Source organism: Papaver somniferum, chromosome 4 (assembly GCF_003573695.1).
Source record: "Papaver somniferum cultivar HN1 chromosome 4, ASM357369v1, whole genome shotgun sequence".
Taxonomy (NCBI): domain Eukaryota; kingdom Viridiplantae; phylum Streptophyta; class Magnoliopsida; order Ranunculales; family Papaveraceae; genus Papaver; species Papaver somniferum.
The window spans coordinates 17,166,857-17,183,701 of record NC_039361.1 but is presented as its reverse complement, the minus strand read 5'-3'; the positions used below and the strand labels follow the sequence as shown (position 1 = coordinate 17,183,701).

At 35.5% G+C, this 16,845-nt stretch overlaps 3 protein-coding genes across 4 annotated transcripts; all 3 read left to right on the top strand.

Moving 5' to 3' along the window:
- Positions 1 to 493: 493 nt before the first annotated feature.
- On the top strand, positions 494 to 3,543 carry LOC113274835 (DNA-directed RNA polymerases II, IV and V subunit 6A-like). Its single transcript, XM_026524234.1, has 6 exons — positions 494 to 652; positions 772 to 802; positions 891 to 1,066; positions 1,185 to 1,236; positions 2,989 to 3,056; positions 3,161 to 3,543. The coding sequence occupies exons 1-6, from the start codon at positions 618 to 620 to the stop codon at positions 3,228 to 3,230; spliced, it is 432 nt and encodes a 143-aa protein (XP_026380019.1). The 5' UTR covers positions 494 to 617; the 3' UTR covers positions 3,231 to 3,543.
- A 1,482-nt stretch (positions 3,544 to 5,025) lies between these two features.
- Positions 5,026 to 9,131, top strand: LOC113274834 (E3 ubiquitin ligase BIG BROTHER-related-like). Of its 2 annotated transcripts, none has more exons than XM_026524233.1 (8): positions 5,026 to 5,191; positions 5,510 to 5,808; positions 5,990 to 6,278; positions 7,087 to 7,124; positions 7,230 to 7,274; positions 7,522 to 7,646; positions 7,780 to 7,888; positions 8,859 to 9,131. In XM_026524233.1, the coding sequence occupies exons 2-8, from the start codon at positions 5,656 to 5,658 to the stop codon at positions 8,892 to 8,894; spliced, it is 795 nt and encodes a 264-aa protein (XP_026380018.1). In that variant the 5' UTR covers positions 5,026 to 5,191; positions 5,510 to 5,655; the 3' UTR covers positions 8,895 to 9,131. The 2 variants fall into 2 exon arrangements, with proteins under 2 accessions (XP_026380018.1, XP_026380017.1); XM_026524232.1 differs by having other exon boundaries at positions 5,031 to 5,191; positions 5,565 to 5,808.
- A 5,108-nt stretch (positions 9,132 to 14,239) lies between these two features.
- Positions 14,240 to 16,311, top strand: LOC113273570. The gene is made up of 3 exons (XM_026523244.1): positions 14,240 to 14,251; positions 14,949 to 15,485; positions 15,598 to 16,311. The coding sequence occupies exon 3, from the start codon at positions 15,622 to 15,624 to the stop codon at positions 16,216 to 16,218; it is 597 nt and encodes a 198-aa protein (XP_026379029.1). The 5' UTR covers positions 14,240 to 14,251; positions 14,949 to 15,485; positions 15,598 to 15,621; the 3' UTR covers positions 16,219 to 16,311.
- Positions 16,312 to 16,845: the final 534 nt, after the last annotated feature.

The following is a 16,845-nucleotide window of genomic DNA, read 5'->3' as shown; positions in this document are numbered from 1 at the left end:
CTAAATCCCAACCGTAATTAAAATCCTTAAGCAACTACAGTCCAACCGTAACAAACTCAAACCCAACCACAACTAATTCATAAAAGCTTGAAATTGTTGTAATCATGTATATTTACGTACAGCTTTTTCTTGAATTGATTATCAATGTTTAATTGGGTTGTCGATTATCACGATTAGGGGAAGAGATGGAAAAAGAAAGATTTTGATTTTAGTATTTTTATTGATTAGGTTTAAATAGATGAAAGGGTAAGTTAGACTTTTTAAATACCTTTAGGATATCCCTTAACCAATTAAATAGACATTAGAATCATGGGTGAAGCCTCTCTATTGGAATGTGACGCCCAATAATAGACTTCTAGTTTTATGCACGCTTCCTTTTATAAAAAAAAAAAAGAAAAAAAAAAAAACTTACCCTAAACAGTGTAGTGTGTTTAACGAAAAATACTGGGCGGAAATAAAATTTCAGAGCAATTTTCCCATTTAAAAGAAAAAATAACCCATTTCGCTCACAAAAGTTAGGGTTCAAGTGCGAGAAGAGCTAGACAAAGTGAAGCGACGAAGAACAGCTAAAACCCAGAACACAGACTCGTCTTCTTCTTCAAACAACATCATCATCAATGGCTGACGATGATAATGATATGGGTGATATGGGGTAACTCTCTCTTTTCTATTCTTTCTTATCAATTTTCCCCAAAAAATTTCAATTAGGGTTTTTAATTTACTGTAATCTCGATCTTTTGAACTAATCTGTTAAAAATTACTCTCTTACAGATACGAGGATGAGCCAGTTGAGGATATTATGGTAAGTGGATGAATCAGTTTTCTTTTGTTGGGTATTTTTTTGGTAAAATTTTGTTAGTTTTGTTGATTGTGATTATGAAAATTTGTAGGAAGGAGAAGAAGAGGAGGTTGAGAATAACAATGAGGACGAGGCTGCTGAGCAAGTGGTGTTAGAAGGTGAAGAGAAAGAGGAAGCTGAACCAGTTAAAAAAGATAGAAAGACGTCTAAGTTTATGACTAAGTATGAACGAGCAAGAATTCTTGGTACCCGCGCTCTGCAGATTAGGTATATGACGTTTTAGGCTTTATATTGTGTTCTTTGAGTTGAAGTTTGAATGATAATGTTGTAATTCTTTGAGATGAGAAGAGCTTCTACTAACAATGGTTATGTTTTGTTTTCACAGCATGAATGCACCAGTGATGGTTGAGCTGGAGGGAGAGACTGACCCCCTTGAGGTAAGAAGCAGGAAGTTCTTGCCCTTTGACTTTTTCTTTTCAAACTTATTAGATGCACTAGAAGTACATTTTATTGAATTAAGCCGGAATAGGTGAAATAGAAATAATTTGATTGCTTAGACTTTGTAAAAGTGCTTGGAGCATTCTTTCTATTTGAGGCTTAAATGCTCAGTTCACAACCAACTAATACTTTGATGATGGACAAAGTTGAGACTTTGTATAGTTGAGACCATGGAAAGAGCCAGGTATGATTTACAGGAGTCATTGAGGTAAGGGAATTTATGAAATCTAGGATATCGGTTGAAGTTTAATTGTAAAAAAGTTTTCAACTACCTACTCACATTAGAAGCTCAGTAGTACAGGCGAGGGCCGAGTTCAATGGTAGACTACTGAACAGCAACTCGACAGTTCATATCAAACACATGGTAACAGTTCAAATAACAGTATTAGTGTGAGTGATGATGTTCATAACAATGACTGGTTTAACACTAAGAAGATATTCGTAGGTGGACTGTCTACTATAACTAAAGAAGAACTGAGTAGTTTTTTTGGAAAATTTGGTAATATTACCGATGTAGTCGTGATGTATGATAAATTTACTGATGAAAACTAGGTTGGATATTCAAATATTGAAAGAGTAGGTTCCCCTATTATTTAGAGAATACGCTGACCTATTAGAGTTTAATGGAAGGAAGAAGCTGAAATGTTAGGTAAATAATTTTCTTGTTAGTCGGAGAAGCGAAAGCCTAGTGGACTGAAATTTCAATGAGGGAATACAGATCTGCTAGTTGGATTCTAACCTATTAGGAACAGTGGAGGACCTGTCTGTGTATGAAAAAAATTTCAAAATGTGCTAGCAACCTATTGGTTTATATAATAACTAATGCTTAAATAGAAAATCCTGGAATTGGCGAAACAGAAATGGGGTTTCTAAGAGGTTTTTGAATAGCGTGGAGCATTCAGTTTGTATTTGAGGTCTAAATGCTCGCAGGTATATGCTTCACGGACCGTGTGTTACCTTGATTTAGGAAAATATACATCTTTAAAGGCTGAGATCCAGAAAGAGCTAGGTATTGGTTATAGTTTACTCATTGAGGTAAGGTAATCAATGATTTCTAGGATATTGTGTGGTTGTAACCAGGACAGAAAACTCACCCGAGGGTGTAACTTAGTTGGATTTTTTTTCTTTCAACTGCCTACTTAGGTAGAAGCTAGGTAGTACATATAAGGGTGAGTTCGAACCAGGTCGGACATTTAGGTATTGAAATAATTTGTTCACATCATTTAAGAAAAGGCTGACCTGATGAATAACTCTAATAGAAGGAAGAAGCTGAAATGCCAGTTAACTATATTATCTTTGCTTGATTGCCTCTCTGTGTTAGTTGGGAAGTGACAAATCCCAATGAATCAAAAACTTCAATGACATAATCTGACTCTTTGCAGTGTGTAGGGATTAAGGGTAGTGGACTGAATACATGATTCTGCTGGCTTGATTATAACTCACTAGAAACAGCCAGGACTTGTCAGTATGTTTATGAAACAATTTTCAAAATGTACCAGCATCTAATTCTTTTAGATAATTAATAACGTTAAGTAGAAAAGCATTACTCATACGAAGTTTTAAAGTAAGTTGGTTAACAAATTTTGTGTTTGGACCCACTCCATATGCATAATAAAAGACATTATATCATTAGACATGAGAGTGTTGTTTGGCAGATTACTTATAACCTTTGTTTGTTCTCTTATGTTCAGATTGCCATGAAGGAACTCCGGGCACGCAAGATACCTTTCACCATCCGTCGCTACTTGCCTGATGGAAGGTATGTTTTGCATTTAATACATAATTACTGGTTATTACCTCTTATCTTAAACGCTGAAAACTCAAGCTAATATTATTGCCTCTACTATTGTCGTATGTGAACAGTTATGAAGATTGGGGAGTTGATGAGCTGATCGTCGAAGACTCTTGGAAGAGACAAGTTGGTGGTGAATGATCATTCGATCAGTCTGTGGCTCTCCCTGTCACACTGGCAGCAATATGTTTGGTTCTCTTGGTCTGTTTGTCTCTAGAAGACTTTGTCCTTTAAACTTGTGGTTCTTTTGCTACCACATCCTATGTTTCTGCTGGTAGGATCAGTTGCTAATGAACTTCATGTGTCTGTATAAAGCTATAAACTCAGTACTGTGGCATGGTAATCTACTGTCGGGTGACACTGTTGGTTTGTAACTCTAGGAAATCCTGTCAACATACACAGACTACCCTTGCTGTTTGTTTCTTATTACCCTAACTGTTGCTTGTTTGTTTGCTATGGTTGTCAATTGAGGTGAATTTCTACACCTCTTTTAACTCTAATTTTCGCAAACAAACAAAGCAAGGACCCCAACAGGTTGTCTAAAACAGGTTCTGTGAAACCGTGTGGGGACAATGAATTTTTCTAATGAACAGCAAATTGTTCTTAGAAGATTGTTGTTTGTTTATTTCAAGTTTGATGATGGGAATCTTGACAAGGACTTTATAGTCATGCTTCCCGTGAACTTGATTTCTTATTTGTTAAGCTTAAGTTAACAGCCTTGAGACTGAGAGTGAGAGCGAGTGATGTTTATAGCAAGTTGCAAAGAAGAATTTATTCCCATTTAGTCAGGAATATGACAATGACCAGTGGGTGCTTTCTGCCTTCATCTTTTGATTTTCTTTCTCAAGAACAGTTGTGAAATTTCGAAGAAAGTATGGGTTAGTCAATTATTTGTCTTATGACGTAAATTTTACGCCCTAAGCAATGACGTGTTTTTAGAGGTCTTCAAGTTATTTGTTTGTCTCGAGTCATATTTTAATTTTAAGTGTAGGAGATTACACGACTGAGGTTTTCTGCATCACCCAAGGATACAAAGTGTATACATGCCTAAATTATGTGCAGTCGGTTTTCCCATACTGACAGTGTTTTTCCTTTCTTTTATTCTAGGCTACTCCCCCATTGTCAACTGTCGGTGGTTTCTCCAATGCTGAGTTAAAACAATCGTAATCTACACGATGAATTTACTGTTTGTTTTGTTTGCATCCACAGTCAAGGACCCAGAAATAAAGATTCTATAGTAACATGAGCATGCTACTACTAGTAAGTGGTAACAGGAGTTGTAACACGGTGAAAAAATTTACCGAAGTAAAATTGTTAGATATTAAAACTCACAATCCCAAGGTTCATGTGCACACTATTTTAATGTTAAGTAATTCTTGAGGCCAGTGGGTGGACATCTTTTTATTCTATGTCGTTGTTCGAACAATTCTGATCTAGCAGCATCACAATCAATAATATGTAACCATCCAGACATATAACTATCTTGAGGAAGTGGTACTAGACTCTAGAGTGTCTTTGAATGTTGTTTTTGGACAAAGTCACTGCTTCATATGGTAACAGTCTAGAGACTCTAGACCCTGTACAAAAACATCAACCAGGACACACCACACACAATGTTGTGCTGGTAAATAAAAGGTAGCTTCCTGTTTTCCACTTGTTACTTTGGTAGCAAAAAGGAATTTCCACTCCTTTTCAATTTATCTTTTCATCTTTTTAACAATGAACTTGGAAAAATTATGTAAAAGAGATGAGAATCATGACAAATGTCCTCAACCCATCCATGGTGATTGGTTGTAAACCAATTATATTCTAATAATAATGTATTATTTATTTGACAAAATTTTCAAAACAGAGAAGTGGATCCCACTCCTACTTTCCAATTGTTTTCATCACTCTTCTTCTTCTTCACTAGTCAATTCAATCAACAAAAAAAATCAACAACAACTTCACAAGGGGTGTGGGGTGGTGTCCTTCTTCCCTTCATAACTAGTACTAGTAGCAGTGGAATTTTCTCATTCCAATAAGTACCTCCTTCTCAACACAAACTCAGAAATAGATAAAGCTTTTGATTTTGTTCAAGTACCCATTTCTCTTTTAAAAAGGTAAGATCTTTGATCTTCCTCATTCTCTGTTTATGTACTTGAATTCCATTTTTTTAGTGAACAGTAGATAATTTAGTTTTTCTGAAGAACCCATTGTTGTGGGGGCTTGAAATTTGTGTTCTTTATCATTTTACTTGTGGTTTTATTTAGTATTTGAAAAAATCACAACATGGGTTTGTTGAATTTTGAGTCAATTCTAGTTGTTATGATGTGTTTGAAGGTTGTTGAAGTAGTCAATTCATACATTAATTCATTGGTTCTTGTTGCTATCATGATGCTTCAGTTTGTGTAGTTTTTCTAAATTTTAATTTTTTGTAGAAATTTGTGGATGGAAATAGAGATTTGTGGTTGACTGACTTTTGTTGGTTTGAAGAGGAGAAGGGTAATAAAGGGTTCTTCCAAATTCTCAATTTGGGGAGAAGAAGAAGAAGAGGGATTAGCGTTTCGATCTGAAGCGAGTCATCATGAAGGCAATTTTTGAGACAAGGGGGAGTACTCATCATCAAGTTGATATTCATTTTGTGAATTCTGCGGTTCATGGGGTAGTTGAAGAGAATTTCGATGGGTATTATCTTGGTGACGGCGATCTTTTCCTCGAAGAAGTTCTCCCATATCAGGTAGGCATGAATTCGCGGTTTAGCTATACGTTATAAAGATGTTGTGCTTCGTTTATGTCTCTAGGTGGTTTGTTTAATTGGGGCGTCGCGGTAATTATACTTAATAAAGATGCTGCGCTTATTTGTGTCTCTAGTTGAATGTTCGGTTAATTACTCGTATGTCTGGTTTATTTTGAAACAGGAAAGTGTTTATCAATCACTTCAAGTAAGTGGTGGGAATGATAGAGCTAAAGCTTCAACTAGTACTGCACATGTTGTCAATCGCGAACAAAGAGGTTTTGAAACAAAGGTTCCAGAACGCGAACAAAGAGGTGTTGAAACAAAGGCTCCAGAAAAGGAAGGTGAATCTTCACAAGGTCGTAGGATCATATCACAAGTGGAGCTAGATGAAGCTTTAGCTATGGAGTTGCAAGAACTGGAAAATCAAATTGATAATGCCTTAATTGATGAAACTTCAGAAACTGAAATAGGTAAGTTTTATCAACTTTGTGATGCATTTGGCTCGACTTATATGATTTCACACTAGTTAGCCCATGTTGGCGTGCATTATTTTGGTTACTTGGGCTATGGATTTCCATACAGATACACGACTCTCCGTTGTGTGTTTGGGAACAGAAACCCAATATTTATGTTTTATCATCACTATTCTATCTCTAAATCTGGATCTTGCTAATACATTGTCTCATTATCCTATTCCTGTGCAGTAGTTGCATAAAAAAGAAAAGCTTAAATAAAGTTCGCTCCTGAGAGTTTATCAGTGAGATGCGTGTTTGCCCACATTTATGCATTTGGCTCGTGGAAAGCACATTCATATGTTTATCTTTTGAGGTTTCTATTAGCAGGACAATTTCCAAAAAAATGAGCCTAACTGTTACCAACTCTCAGCCATAACTTTACTTTGAATTCCACTCAGGTTAATGTTTAAGAATTTCAAGAAACTATCACTTTTGCGAAGATGTTTCAGTTATTTATCTTTTGAGACCTTCCAGTTTCTCAAAACAGGAACTTTGCTTGTTTATTTTTTTTTCTAGATTCAAGGATATTTGATATTCACCTTTGTGAAAAAAGCTTCTAATCCCTAGTACTGATCAGCTAACCTTTTTTTGGTGTCCACTGTGGATATTTGCTTCTGCCATCAACTTCTAACCAGATAATTAATAGTCAAAATAAACGTTTGTAATAAGAAACTGGATTAGCATTGTTTATCTTTGGGGGTGGCAAGTTTGTTTTATGCAAATGGATCATCTAGAAATAAACATCTTTTAATTGTTTTTGCAGTTAACAGAGAAGTCAATACTACAAACACTTCAGTCCAGGTAATTTTATCCCTATAGTAGTTTCATCTTTCCACTAACATTTTTTTTCCGTCTATGATCAATTTGATATCCAGCTCTAAGACGTGTTTCTATGTTAAACTGCAGGCTGTAAGACAAGATAGTATTGACCCGGATAACATGACTTATGAGGTGAGTTGTCAATGAACAACAATATCTCTCTTTCTCTTCGCTTCAAATTCAAGGTAAAATGATTACTATGAGAAATTTTTCGCTTCTACATCCAACTTTCTGATGATCATCACAAGAAGTGCATTGTTCTATTTGGCATAAATATTCTCCGTTTCCACCAGCGGTGATAGTTATTCACTCATGCTTCAGTTTTGTTTTGTTATTTTACTTTATGCACGACCTGACTGGATTATTTTTTGCTTCCCAGCAATTGCAATCACTAGGAGAATCCGTTGGAACTGAGAGTAAAGGTCTGTCGGATGAGCTTATTGCCTACTTGGAGACATCTAAGTATAAAGTAGGATTCTTCTCCAAGAAAGAAAAACATGACGAGTACGTAAATCCAATCTACTTGTACCATTTAGTTGTAACTTACTGATTTTCCTTCTCCCTCATCCACATGGTTTAGCAACTGAGTCAAGAAATTCTTTTCTTTCTCATTTCGGGTTATTTTGAACTTTTGCAGATGTGTGATCTGTTGTATGGAATACAAAAACCGAGACATGCTAACCACTTTGCCATGCCGGCATTTATATCATTCGAAATGTATCACACAGTGGTTGAAGCTCAAGAAGGTGATTCAATTTCTCTTTTCTATCATCTAATCATTTTATGTTGCTCATTGTTTTCTCTTGCTTTTGAAATCTTTAGATACCGTTTCTGTATTTTAGCTCTATAGTTAAGATCCACACTACTGCGCGTAGCTAAACATTCATAGGAATTGACGTTTGGAAATTAATTCATAGGCATGATCATTTGAAAATGCTTGAACAGAAAAGAACATAAAAAAGTGAGTTTCAAGATTGTTATGACTTGGCCTCAATACGAATTAGTAAACAGTTGCAATTGGGTTTTCAGGCACTTTCCATTTTTGGGTCAAGCTTGGATGTCAGATGGTCCAAAATTTTTATCACGCCTAAAGCTTGTAAGAGTATAGATCTAATTTTTCATATATTTGTGGTTCTGATCTTCTGATACGTAATTGACATAAGTTGATATTGAACTCGTTAAGAGAGAGTTGTACAGAGATGCTTCTTTAGTTCCATACTTTTCTACTATTGAAAGCCACAAAATTGTTGCACCATCTGTCAGCTAACTGAACCTTAGACTTAGTTTTATTTTGAGGAGTTCCAGCAGTTTTTGCTTACATTTGGTTTATCAGCGTAGAACTTGGGAGTTGGGGACCTCGGTAGAATTTATTAGGAACTAGCTGAGTTCAATAACCTGACTCTTCTTGTCAACTAAGGTGGCGTTTATTTTTAGGCTGGCTCGTTGTCTGTTAAATGACTAGGTGCAGTCAGATTTCAGACTGTTTATTTTTCCTTTGGCGGAACTCCTGACTTGGATTAACTGGGCTCAAATCATCAGATGATAAATATATCTAGCTGGCTGGATAGCACAGTCTTGTACTTATGCATAATTGAGTTGCTAGCGGACAACATTGCCTTGTTATTTGTGTGCTTTATGGATTTATAGAGTTGGCCATATTAGAAAGTATATCGGTGATTACCGCAAAAATGAACTAACTATGGTGTTTTTGATCAGGCATGCCCGATTTGCAACGAAGAGGTGTTCGGTTAACATGTAAAGGAAATAATAGGTGTATTAAAGGTAAATTGGATCAGTTCTCTTTTTTGTATAAAGTTTATAAGATCTTGATTTTCCGTAGAATGTAAGAGAAGAGACCTCAATAGTTCTAAAATGTGTTAGGAAGGAAGGTATTATTGAACTTGAATGATCAAGAAAGACTACTTATTATGGTTTTAGTTATGATTTCCTGAAGTTCTCTCTTTTTCTTATAGATAATATGATTTTGACTTTTTCTATTTCAGTCAGATTTAAGATTCAAAATGCAAGGGTTTGCAAAATCCCTTAGTTTCTGAACGTTTAATATCAGTGATCTGTGAAATTTCTATCTTTATATCTGTGTAGATGATTTTTGACTTCATCTGCCCAAGGATAAAGAAACATTCTAATTTGCATGCCCAAACAACTCATACAAATATTGCACTAATCTAGCGTACTGTTTTTGCATATATCTGTGAAATAAAACTGTCGTGAAGTAAGTATATATGAAGTGGGTTTGCAGGAAACCAAAACTTTAAACAAGTTACACTAAACAATATATATTCTTTCTGCCGAATATCTATGTGGTTTTGAAAATCAGATCTCCGAGGAAACTATGAGATGCTGGAGAAAACGGAAAAAAAGAGTTGTTTTTATGACTTTGTTGTGGTAGAGAATAAGGGAGGGTTTGAAGGTGCAGAATGAGCTTTAGAATTTTTGGTGCAAAATGAATGACATTGTATTGGGCGGAAATTTTGTTAACCCAACTGAAAACTATTAGCTCCATTGTTATGCTAAACAAAGAACACGTGAGATCAAATAGAGGTACATGTTCACGGCTGCCATGAGCGGACAAATTTCTGTTATTTTGGTGGACTGCAATAGCCCAGGTAAATCTGAAAAAAAACAGCCCAAAAAACATCCGGCTATAAACCTATAGGAACCACGGAGTGTACTTAAGATAGTCGCTGTAATATGGCCGGATATTTTTGGGGGTTATTTTTTGTTTCTTTCATGATCGGTTTTTGATTTTATTTTTTGGGATATTTTATTGTTTTGATTTGTGTGCACTTATAAAAGAATGGCTAGGGATTAATTTTTTCCTTTATTCAAATATAACAAAGTACCCTTAATTTGGAAGAACTTGATATTTGAAGTTTGAACTAAAAGTTAGCCTCCTCCTCACATATTGAATCTGGTTCCACGGCATGACAAGCGAATGGATAGCTCATACTATATTATTATTGGACATGGGAACCGGGAAGTTGTCAGGCTATATAGGAACAATCCCAGATCAGTCTGATCCCCCATCAAGTAAAGTTTAAGCAACCGACTAGCCCATCAGGTCTTTCCTATTTTTCATTTCTTTTTTTCCGATAATGATAGAGGGCACAAATATATCATTACTCGAGTACAATGGGTAGGGTTGAAATGCACAAATAATAGTAGAGTGAGCATGCACATGCTGGAATGTCCAAATCTATCTGAATTACGAAGCAAAGTTACTATGACCATTTACACAGGCAAGACACCTGAACGTGAGTTTTCGGAGAAGAACTCAAATGGAATAAGAGGTAGGATTGAATTATACTTGCCTACATGTTCACATTTTTTTTCTTTCTATGTCCAACTAAATTTGAATGATCAGTTCACGCATTAGCTACACTATAAAAAGAAAATATGAGCGTTTCTTGAGTTAAGTAATACTTCTGGAATGATTAGTTATTCATATATCTCATTTGAAAACTCTTCCTAGTTAATGTTTACAATTCTTTAGTTTTCGTGATGAAGTGTAAGTTTGAAGTAAAAAAAGCTGGAGATATCAGATGTTGGAGTAAACCAATTATTGTACTTATATGTAATAACTTAATGTTCCAACATTAGTAACAATCGGGTTTCTGCTATGGAAGAACCTAGTTGTTGTTATTTGGTTTCTGACCTAAACCAGATGTTACGTGTTTTGAATTATTTCTTATTAAAAGGCGAAAGAAAAAGACTTAATTATTGTATGAAGATATTATTTTTATAATTTAGATGGATATTCTAAAACGTTGTATATGAAATTTGGAGTCAACATTTAGTATTGGCTGAGAATTCTTTTTGATCATTGATTTAGCAATCTAGCAAATAATGGGCCACAACCTATTTAGCCCTATGGTTCCGCAAAATTTGAATGATCAATCTCCCACGTCTACAGTGTAAAAAGAAAATACAAGAAGTTGCAGAGTTAAAATGCTTTTGGCGTGAAGCTTTGCCCATTTAGTTTGTCGATGTTTTCATTTCTTTGATTTTTGTGATGAAGTGTAAATTTGGAGTGAGAACCCAAGGGTTAAGATATTCGGGTAAACAAATTATAGTACTTGTGTTTATATCTCTGGAGTTGATTTCGTAGCTGGAAATGACTAATACTGACGATGAAAACAAAATTAATTTGCACTAGAATTTGATTTCATCAGTTCGGTTAAGTATTTCTTTGGAGCACAATGTAATATTGGTATTGCCATTAAAACCCAAAAATGCGTGAACACAATAGAACATAACAAAGTGAGTTTCAAGACCTATGACTATTCTGTGCAAATCAGCAAGCAATTGCAAGTAGGTTTTTGGGGACTTGATTTTTGTGGTGACATCCACTACAAATTCCATATCTTTGAGTCGTGTCTGAATTTCAGATGGTCCAATTATACTGATCATAAAACATGAGTCTAGAGTTACTCTTCACAACTATTTGGACCCAATTATCAATTACATATCCTCGTAGTTCTGAACTTTTGATATATGATTTAATAACATTAGAGCATCCACGGTGGGCGAGTATAACCAAAAATTTGGGATGAGATCGTAATACAGTGGGACGGAGTAAAGATCAAATCCCAACCAAAGATCAAATTCCAGACCAAATATGGTCGCGACCAAATCCCAAATTCTAATATAGTCGGGCGTAAATTTAAAGTACGCTTGTTGCTGAGCGTAAATTTAAAGTACGCTTGTTAACGGGCGGAGATTTAAATTACGCCCGATGAAAATTCAAATTAAATAAAAAAGAAAAAGAATGAGGCGGACTTTTAAAGTCCGCCTAATGAAAGTTACAAAAAATATAAATGGGGCGGACTTTTAAAGTCCGCCTGATGAAAGTTACAAAAAATATAAATGGGGCGGACTTTTAAGGTCCGCCTGATGAAAGTGTAAAATGGGGCGCAGCCATAACAGTCCGCCTGACGAAATTTTAATCATGTACCGTTGCGTCACAACACGGACTAAACCCAAAATTTGGTCTTTTTTTTGATCTTTGATTTTTGGTTTTGATCGCACCACTGCAGTTGCTCTTAGAGTGCCTTTAGTCTTTTCGTACGCCTTTAACTGTTCTAGGGTGCCTTTAGTATTTCTTTGAATAACTGTATTTCCGCCTGTCCTTGTCAGTTATCTGTCAGTGTGTAGCCGACTATTGTTAGTTTATAACTGAGCAATGCCTGATAGATAAAGGCTCTTTTGTACCTCTGAGTTTGCTAATGAATAATAATAGTTTTGGTTGGTTCTCTACAAACAACTATGGTATCGATCATACAGAGAAATAGAGTTTATCTGGTTAGATCTTGTTATTTATCTCAGATCTATCTTCATTTCTTTGAACAATCACTGTAATTTCTTCTCAGATTCATCATTACATTACTCAAATTCTCTCAAATTTGTTTCATCTTCACTATAATTTCAAGATCTCAGATATGTTTTCTCGTTTCTTTATTTTCTTTCTGAACGTGTTTGATTCATGAATTTGCATCCACATCCATGGAAAATCCTACCTCAAACTCAATTGCTAATCTTCCTTTGAATCAATTAACAACTATTATTCATCTTAAACTCAAAGATGATAATTTCTTGACTTGGAAATCTCTCATGCTTCCGGTAATTCACAAATTTCGTCTGATGAAGTTTCTTGATGTTCGTTATCCTTGTCCTGTTCAATATACCAATACTCGAAATGAAAATAATGATGTTGAAAATCCAGAATACTCTACTGGATTAATGAAGATGTAAGTATTATTTTATGGATTAAATCAATGATTTTTGATTCGTTAATTGGATCTGCTACGTCTCATGAGCTGTGGAAGAATATTGAAGAAAGATTTGTGCGAGTCACATGTAATCACTCAATTCAACTGCGATTGAAACTTGTGTCCGTTAAACAAGGTGATAAATTTATACCGTCTCTCATAAATGAAATCAAACTGTTAGCTAATCATCTTGTTGTTGTTGGTTCTCGAGTTACTGATGATGAATTGGCCGTCATCACATTATCGGCTTTAAATTCTGAGCATGCTTCTTTTGCAACTTCTATTCGTATATGATATCCTTACTTGGTTTAGTATTGAGTTGCACAATTTACTTTTAATTAAAGAATCGTTTATAAATGAACGATCTAAGTTTATTCATGTGGAGTCTATTAATCGAGCTTTTGCTGCACCTACGAGTCACTCTCACTGCACCTATGAGTCACTCTCATGGATCTGGTCATGGATATTCTATTTTTTCTCATAGAGGTGGTGGTCGTAGTTACTTCAATTCTGGGAAGAGGTTTTGGTCGTGGTGAGCTTCACAATCCTACAGGACAAGCTACTTCTCAACTTCCTCATTCAGGTTTACTATATGGTGATCGTCCTACTTGACTGATTTGCCGGAAATATGATCATGATGCTCGTGAATGATAGAGTCATTTTGCTTACCAAGGATGAAAACCTCATGGAAATATCCAGGCCATGCTCCCTTCTGCAAACATATTTGGGGAAAATCCGTGGTATGTGGACTCTAGTGCTAACAATCATTTAACAGTTGATGCTAGTAATCTTGATGCATATACTTCCTATTCCGGAAAGGAGATTGTTCCTACAACTAATGGTGAAGGTATATCCTTTCTAAATGAAGGCTATTATTGGGGCGTCACACTTCAATAGAGGGGCTTCACTTGGATATTTAGTGTCCAAAAAAGTGATTATGGGAGATCCTAACACCAAAACAAAATGTCTAGATTACCTTTGAACTAAAATAAAAACTTAAAAACCTAATCTTTTATATTCTAATTCAACAAAAAAACTTCTCCTCTTCATCTTTCTTCTCTTCCTCTCCTCCACAGTAACTTCAATTTCAATTCAATTCAATTCAACTTCAATTCACTTCATCGTTTTCGATTAATTGGCGATTCGAAAACTCAACATCGTCGGATTGAAATCTCTATTAAAGATGAGGAAGAAGCAAACTGATTCCAGTGATGGGAATCAGCATCTCAATCAACCACCAGACCAAAATCTTCATCCTCAACAACCGATTCAAGCAACTGAAGAATCAGAATTTCAAACTCCTCAACAACAACCCATGGTGTATGTTAGTTAATAACCGAACAAACCCATCTTTGTTTACTCGTTTTTGTGCTTAAAATAGGTTAGATTGAATGAAATCGAAGTAAAATTAGGTTTCAGTTACATTTCTGCTCGTGTTACGTCTGGGTTCGGGTCTAGGTTTCTAAACGTAAAATTTGATATTGAAGAACTTACGTCTAGGTTTAATTGAATTCAACCGTAAAATAGGATTTGCATGTAGTCTTATGTCTAGGTTTAGTTTGGATCAAACCGTAAAATGTTGTATTACGTTTAGGTTAGTTTACTGAATTTTCCTTTTGTAAACCTAGACGTAATTTTAAGTTTTACGGTTTGTTTTTCTATAGGATCAACCTAGACGTAATTATTCCTGTATGTTTGAAGAAATTTCAGATTTTGGTTTACGTCTAGGTTTGTGCACTACATTTTCCAAACGTAATTTTCTACGGTTTGGTTCTCTATAGGGAAAACCTAGACGTAATTTTTCCTGTATCTTTCCAAAAAACTTCGTGTTTGATTACGTCTAGGTTGGATGACTGAATTTTCCAACCATAATTGTTTACGGCTAGGTTCGATTATGTTTTTCTCTTGGATAACCTAGACGTAATTTATCCTGAATATTACTTTTTTTTAATAGATTAGCTTGTGTTACTAATCTATCAATACTGATTGTATAAGTGGAACTTCTTGTAATTTGCAGGAATCCGGATAGAGTAAAGCCTAAGAAGAAGAGAGGAAATTATTTAACGCCAAAAAAAACTCCTACACCTCGCCATGAAATTTATTGTGGGGTAGATTATAGAGATCTCCACAAGGATGCTAAGAAGAAGAAGGATATGATTCAAGGAAGTAGCTCAACATGTCCTGAAGCACCTCAAGAGGAAGATAATGTTTTACAAGATCTAGAAATTGAAGGGGATCAATTTGAACTATCGGTGATATCGGGAGGTACAAACTTGTTATTAGGGATACACCAAATCAACAAGAAGAAGAAGAATTTGTTGTTGAAGGCAAAGGGAAACAAGTTGTTGTTGCTTCACTTGAAGATACACCTAAACCTCAAGTGAAGGAAAATAAGTCGAGGAAGAAACCTTCACAAAAAGGCAAGCATATTCCTAAAGGAAGTAATTTGTTGCCTAAGAAGAAGAATGGTACACTTTGGGGTGAGGCGCCCGATAAATCTGCCGTCTTATTTGGTTATCCACATTCATGGGCTGCTAAGGTTTGCGAAAGCAGGGTAATAATCTCAAACTTTCTCTTATTTTGCATGATTTTGTTCAACTTGATATATTATTTATTTGGTATAATTTAGAAATTTAACAATTTTTTTGTTTATACATTCTTTGTAGGATCATGAAATTGCGGTAAAGAAAATGAAACATCAAAAGGCTGCTCATTGGCCGTTAGGTGAAGAATGTGAAGCGGTTCGTGATCTTGTATTGGATTCAGGGTTAGGTCGTGGAATTCTATACCATCAGCATGAGTTTGATTCTATTATTGCAAGTGCCTTTAGAGAGCGATATTGGCTAGAAACCGATACTTTTCATCTCCCATTCGGCGAGATGACAATAAATCCAGATGATGTGAAGCAAATCTTGGACTTAAACATTGAAGGAAAAGTTGTTTCCGAAGGTTTTGACAACAACATGAGTTGGACAGATCTTTATGCTCTTGTCAAAGACACACTTGGATGGGAGCCACCTGAGACGGAGAAACAGTTTAAGTGGGCTGGTGGAGATAAACCAACTGAACCAAGAGAAGGTCCAGTTATACCTGTCAAAAAGATACTGTTGAAGAATATGAAAGATATGTTTGGAGGAACACATGGCGCTGTAGTAAAACGTAAAGAAGTGATAATGAAACGAGAGCTCGTCATACAACCAACGCGTACCTATTGCATGCCCTTGGTACCATATTCTTTCCTGATAACTCGGGGAATCGAGTTAATGCTCACTATCTACAATGGTTAAAAGATATCAATGGGACCAAAAAGTATGCTTGGGGCACCGCCACCCTTGCTTATTTACTTGATAGTTTTCGAAGAGCTTCGAGGGTTGGAGCAACTGAACTTGCTGGGAATGTTGGTCTTTTTTAGATAATTTGTCTTTTCTTTTTTTTGTTATACATATCTTTTCTTTTTTTGTTTTATGTATATATTTATTATATTTATATATAATTTTTTAGGCATGGGTATATGACCACTTTTCGAGCATGAGACCTTCTACGACTTGGTCAGATGATTAAACTGGTCCTACAGGAAAAAAGTTTGTATTCACTGGTACCCAAGTAAAGCACAAAGAAGAGAAGATAGATGCTTTAAGGTTGAAAATGGATGCTCTCACTGTTCAAGATGTGATATTTGATCCTTACATAAATCTAAAGAAAGATAAGTTTGGAGAAGAGATTGATCATCGTGTTTTTTCAAGTTTGGAATCCTACAACGTGCCTTTGTTTCATCCTCATGGGTACGTAATGGCCAATCCACGTCGAGTTCTTCGCCAATATGGTTATGTGCAAGAAATAGTCACTCAAGAATCGTTCAAATTGTTGGCTAATGCTTATTCCGTAAAAAGTGCCAATATCGTGCTCAACTATAT

Excerpts from the sequence above, each read along its gene's own strand:
- LOC113273570 (XM_026523244.1), top strand. The coding sequence starts at position 15,622 with ATGAAACATCAAAAGGCTGCTCATTGGCCGTTAGGTGAAGAATGTGAA.
- LOC113274834 (XM_026524233.1), top strand. The coding sequence starts at position 5,656 with ATGAAGGCAATTTTTGAGACAAGGGGGAGTACTCATCATCAAGTTGAT. Across the intron at positions 5,809-5,989 it reads AAGAAGTTCTCCCATATCAG|GAAAGTGTTTATCAATCACT; the intron begins GTAGGCATGAAT and ends ATTTTGAAACAG. Across the intron at positions 7,889-8,858 it reads AGTGGTTGAAGCTCAAGAAG|GCATGCCCGATTTGCAACGA; the intron begins GTGATTCAATTT and ends GTTTTTGATCAG.
- LOC113274835 (XM_026524234.1), top strand. The coding sequence starts at position 618 with ATGGCTGACGATGATAATGATATGGGTGATATGGG. Across the intron at positions 1,067-1,184 it reads ACCCGCGCTCTGCAGATTAG|CATGAATGCACCAGTGATGG; the intron begins GTATATGACGTT and ends TTGTTTTCACAG. Across the intron at positions 3,057-3,160 it reads CGCTACTTGCCTGATGGAAG|TTATGAAGATTGGGGAGTTG; the intron begins GTATGTTTTGCA and ends GTATGTGAACAG.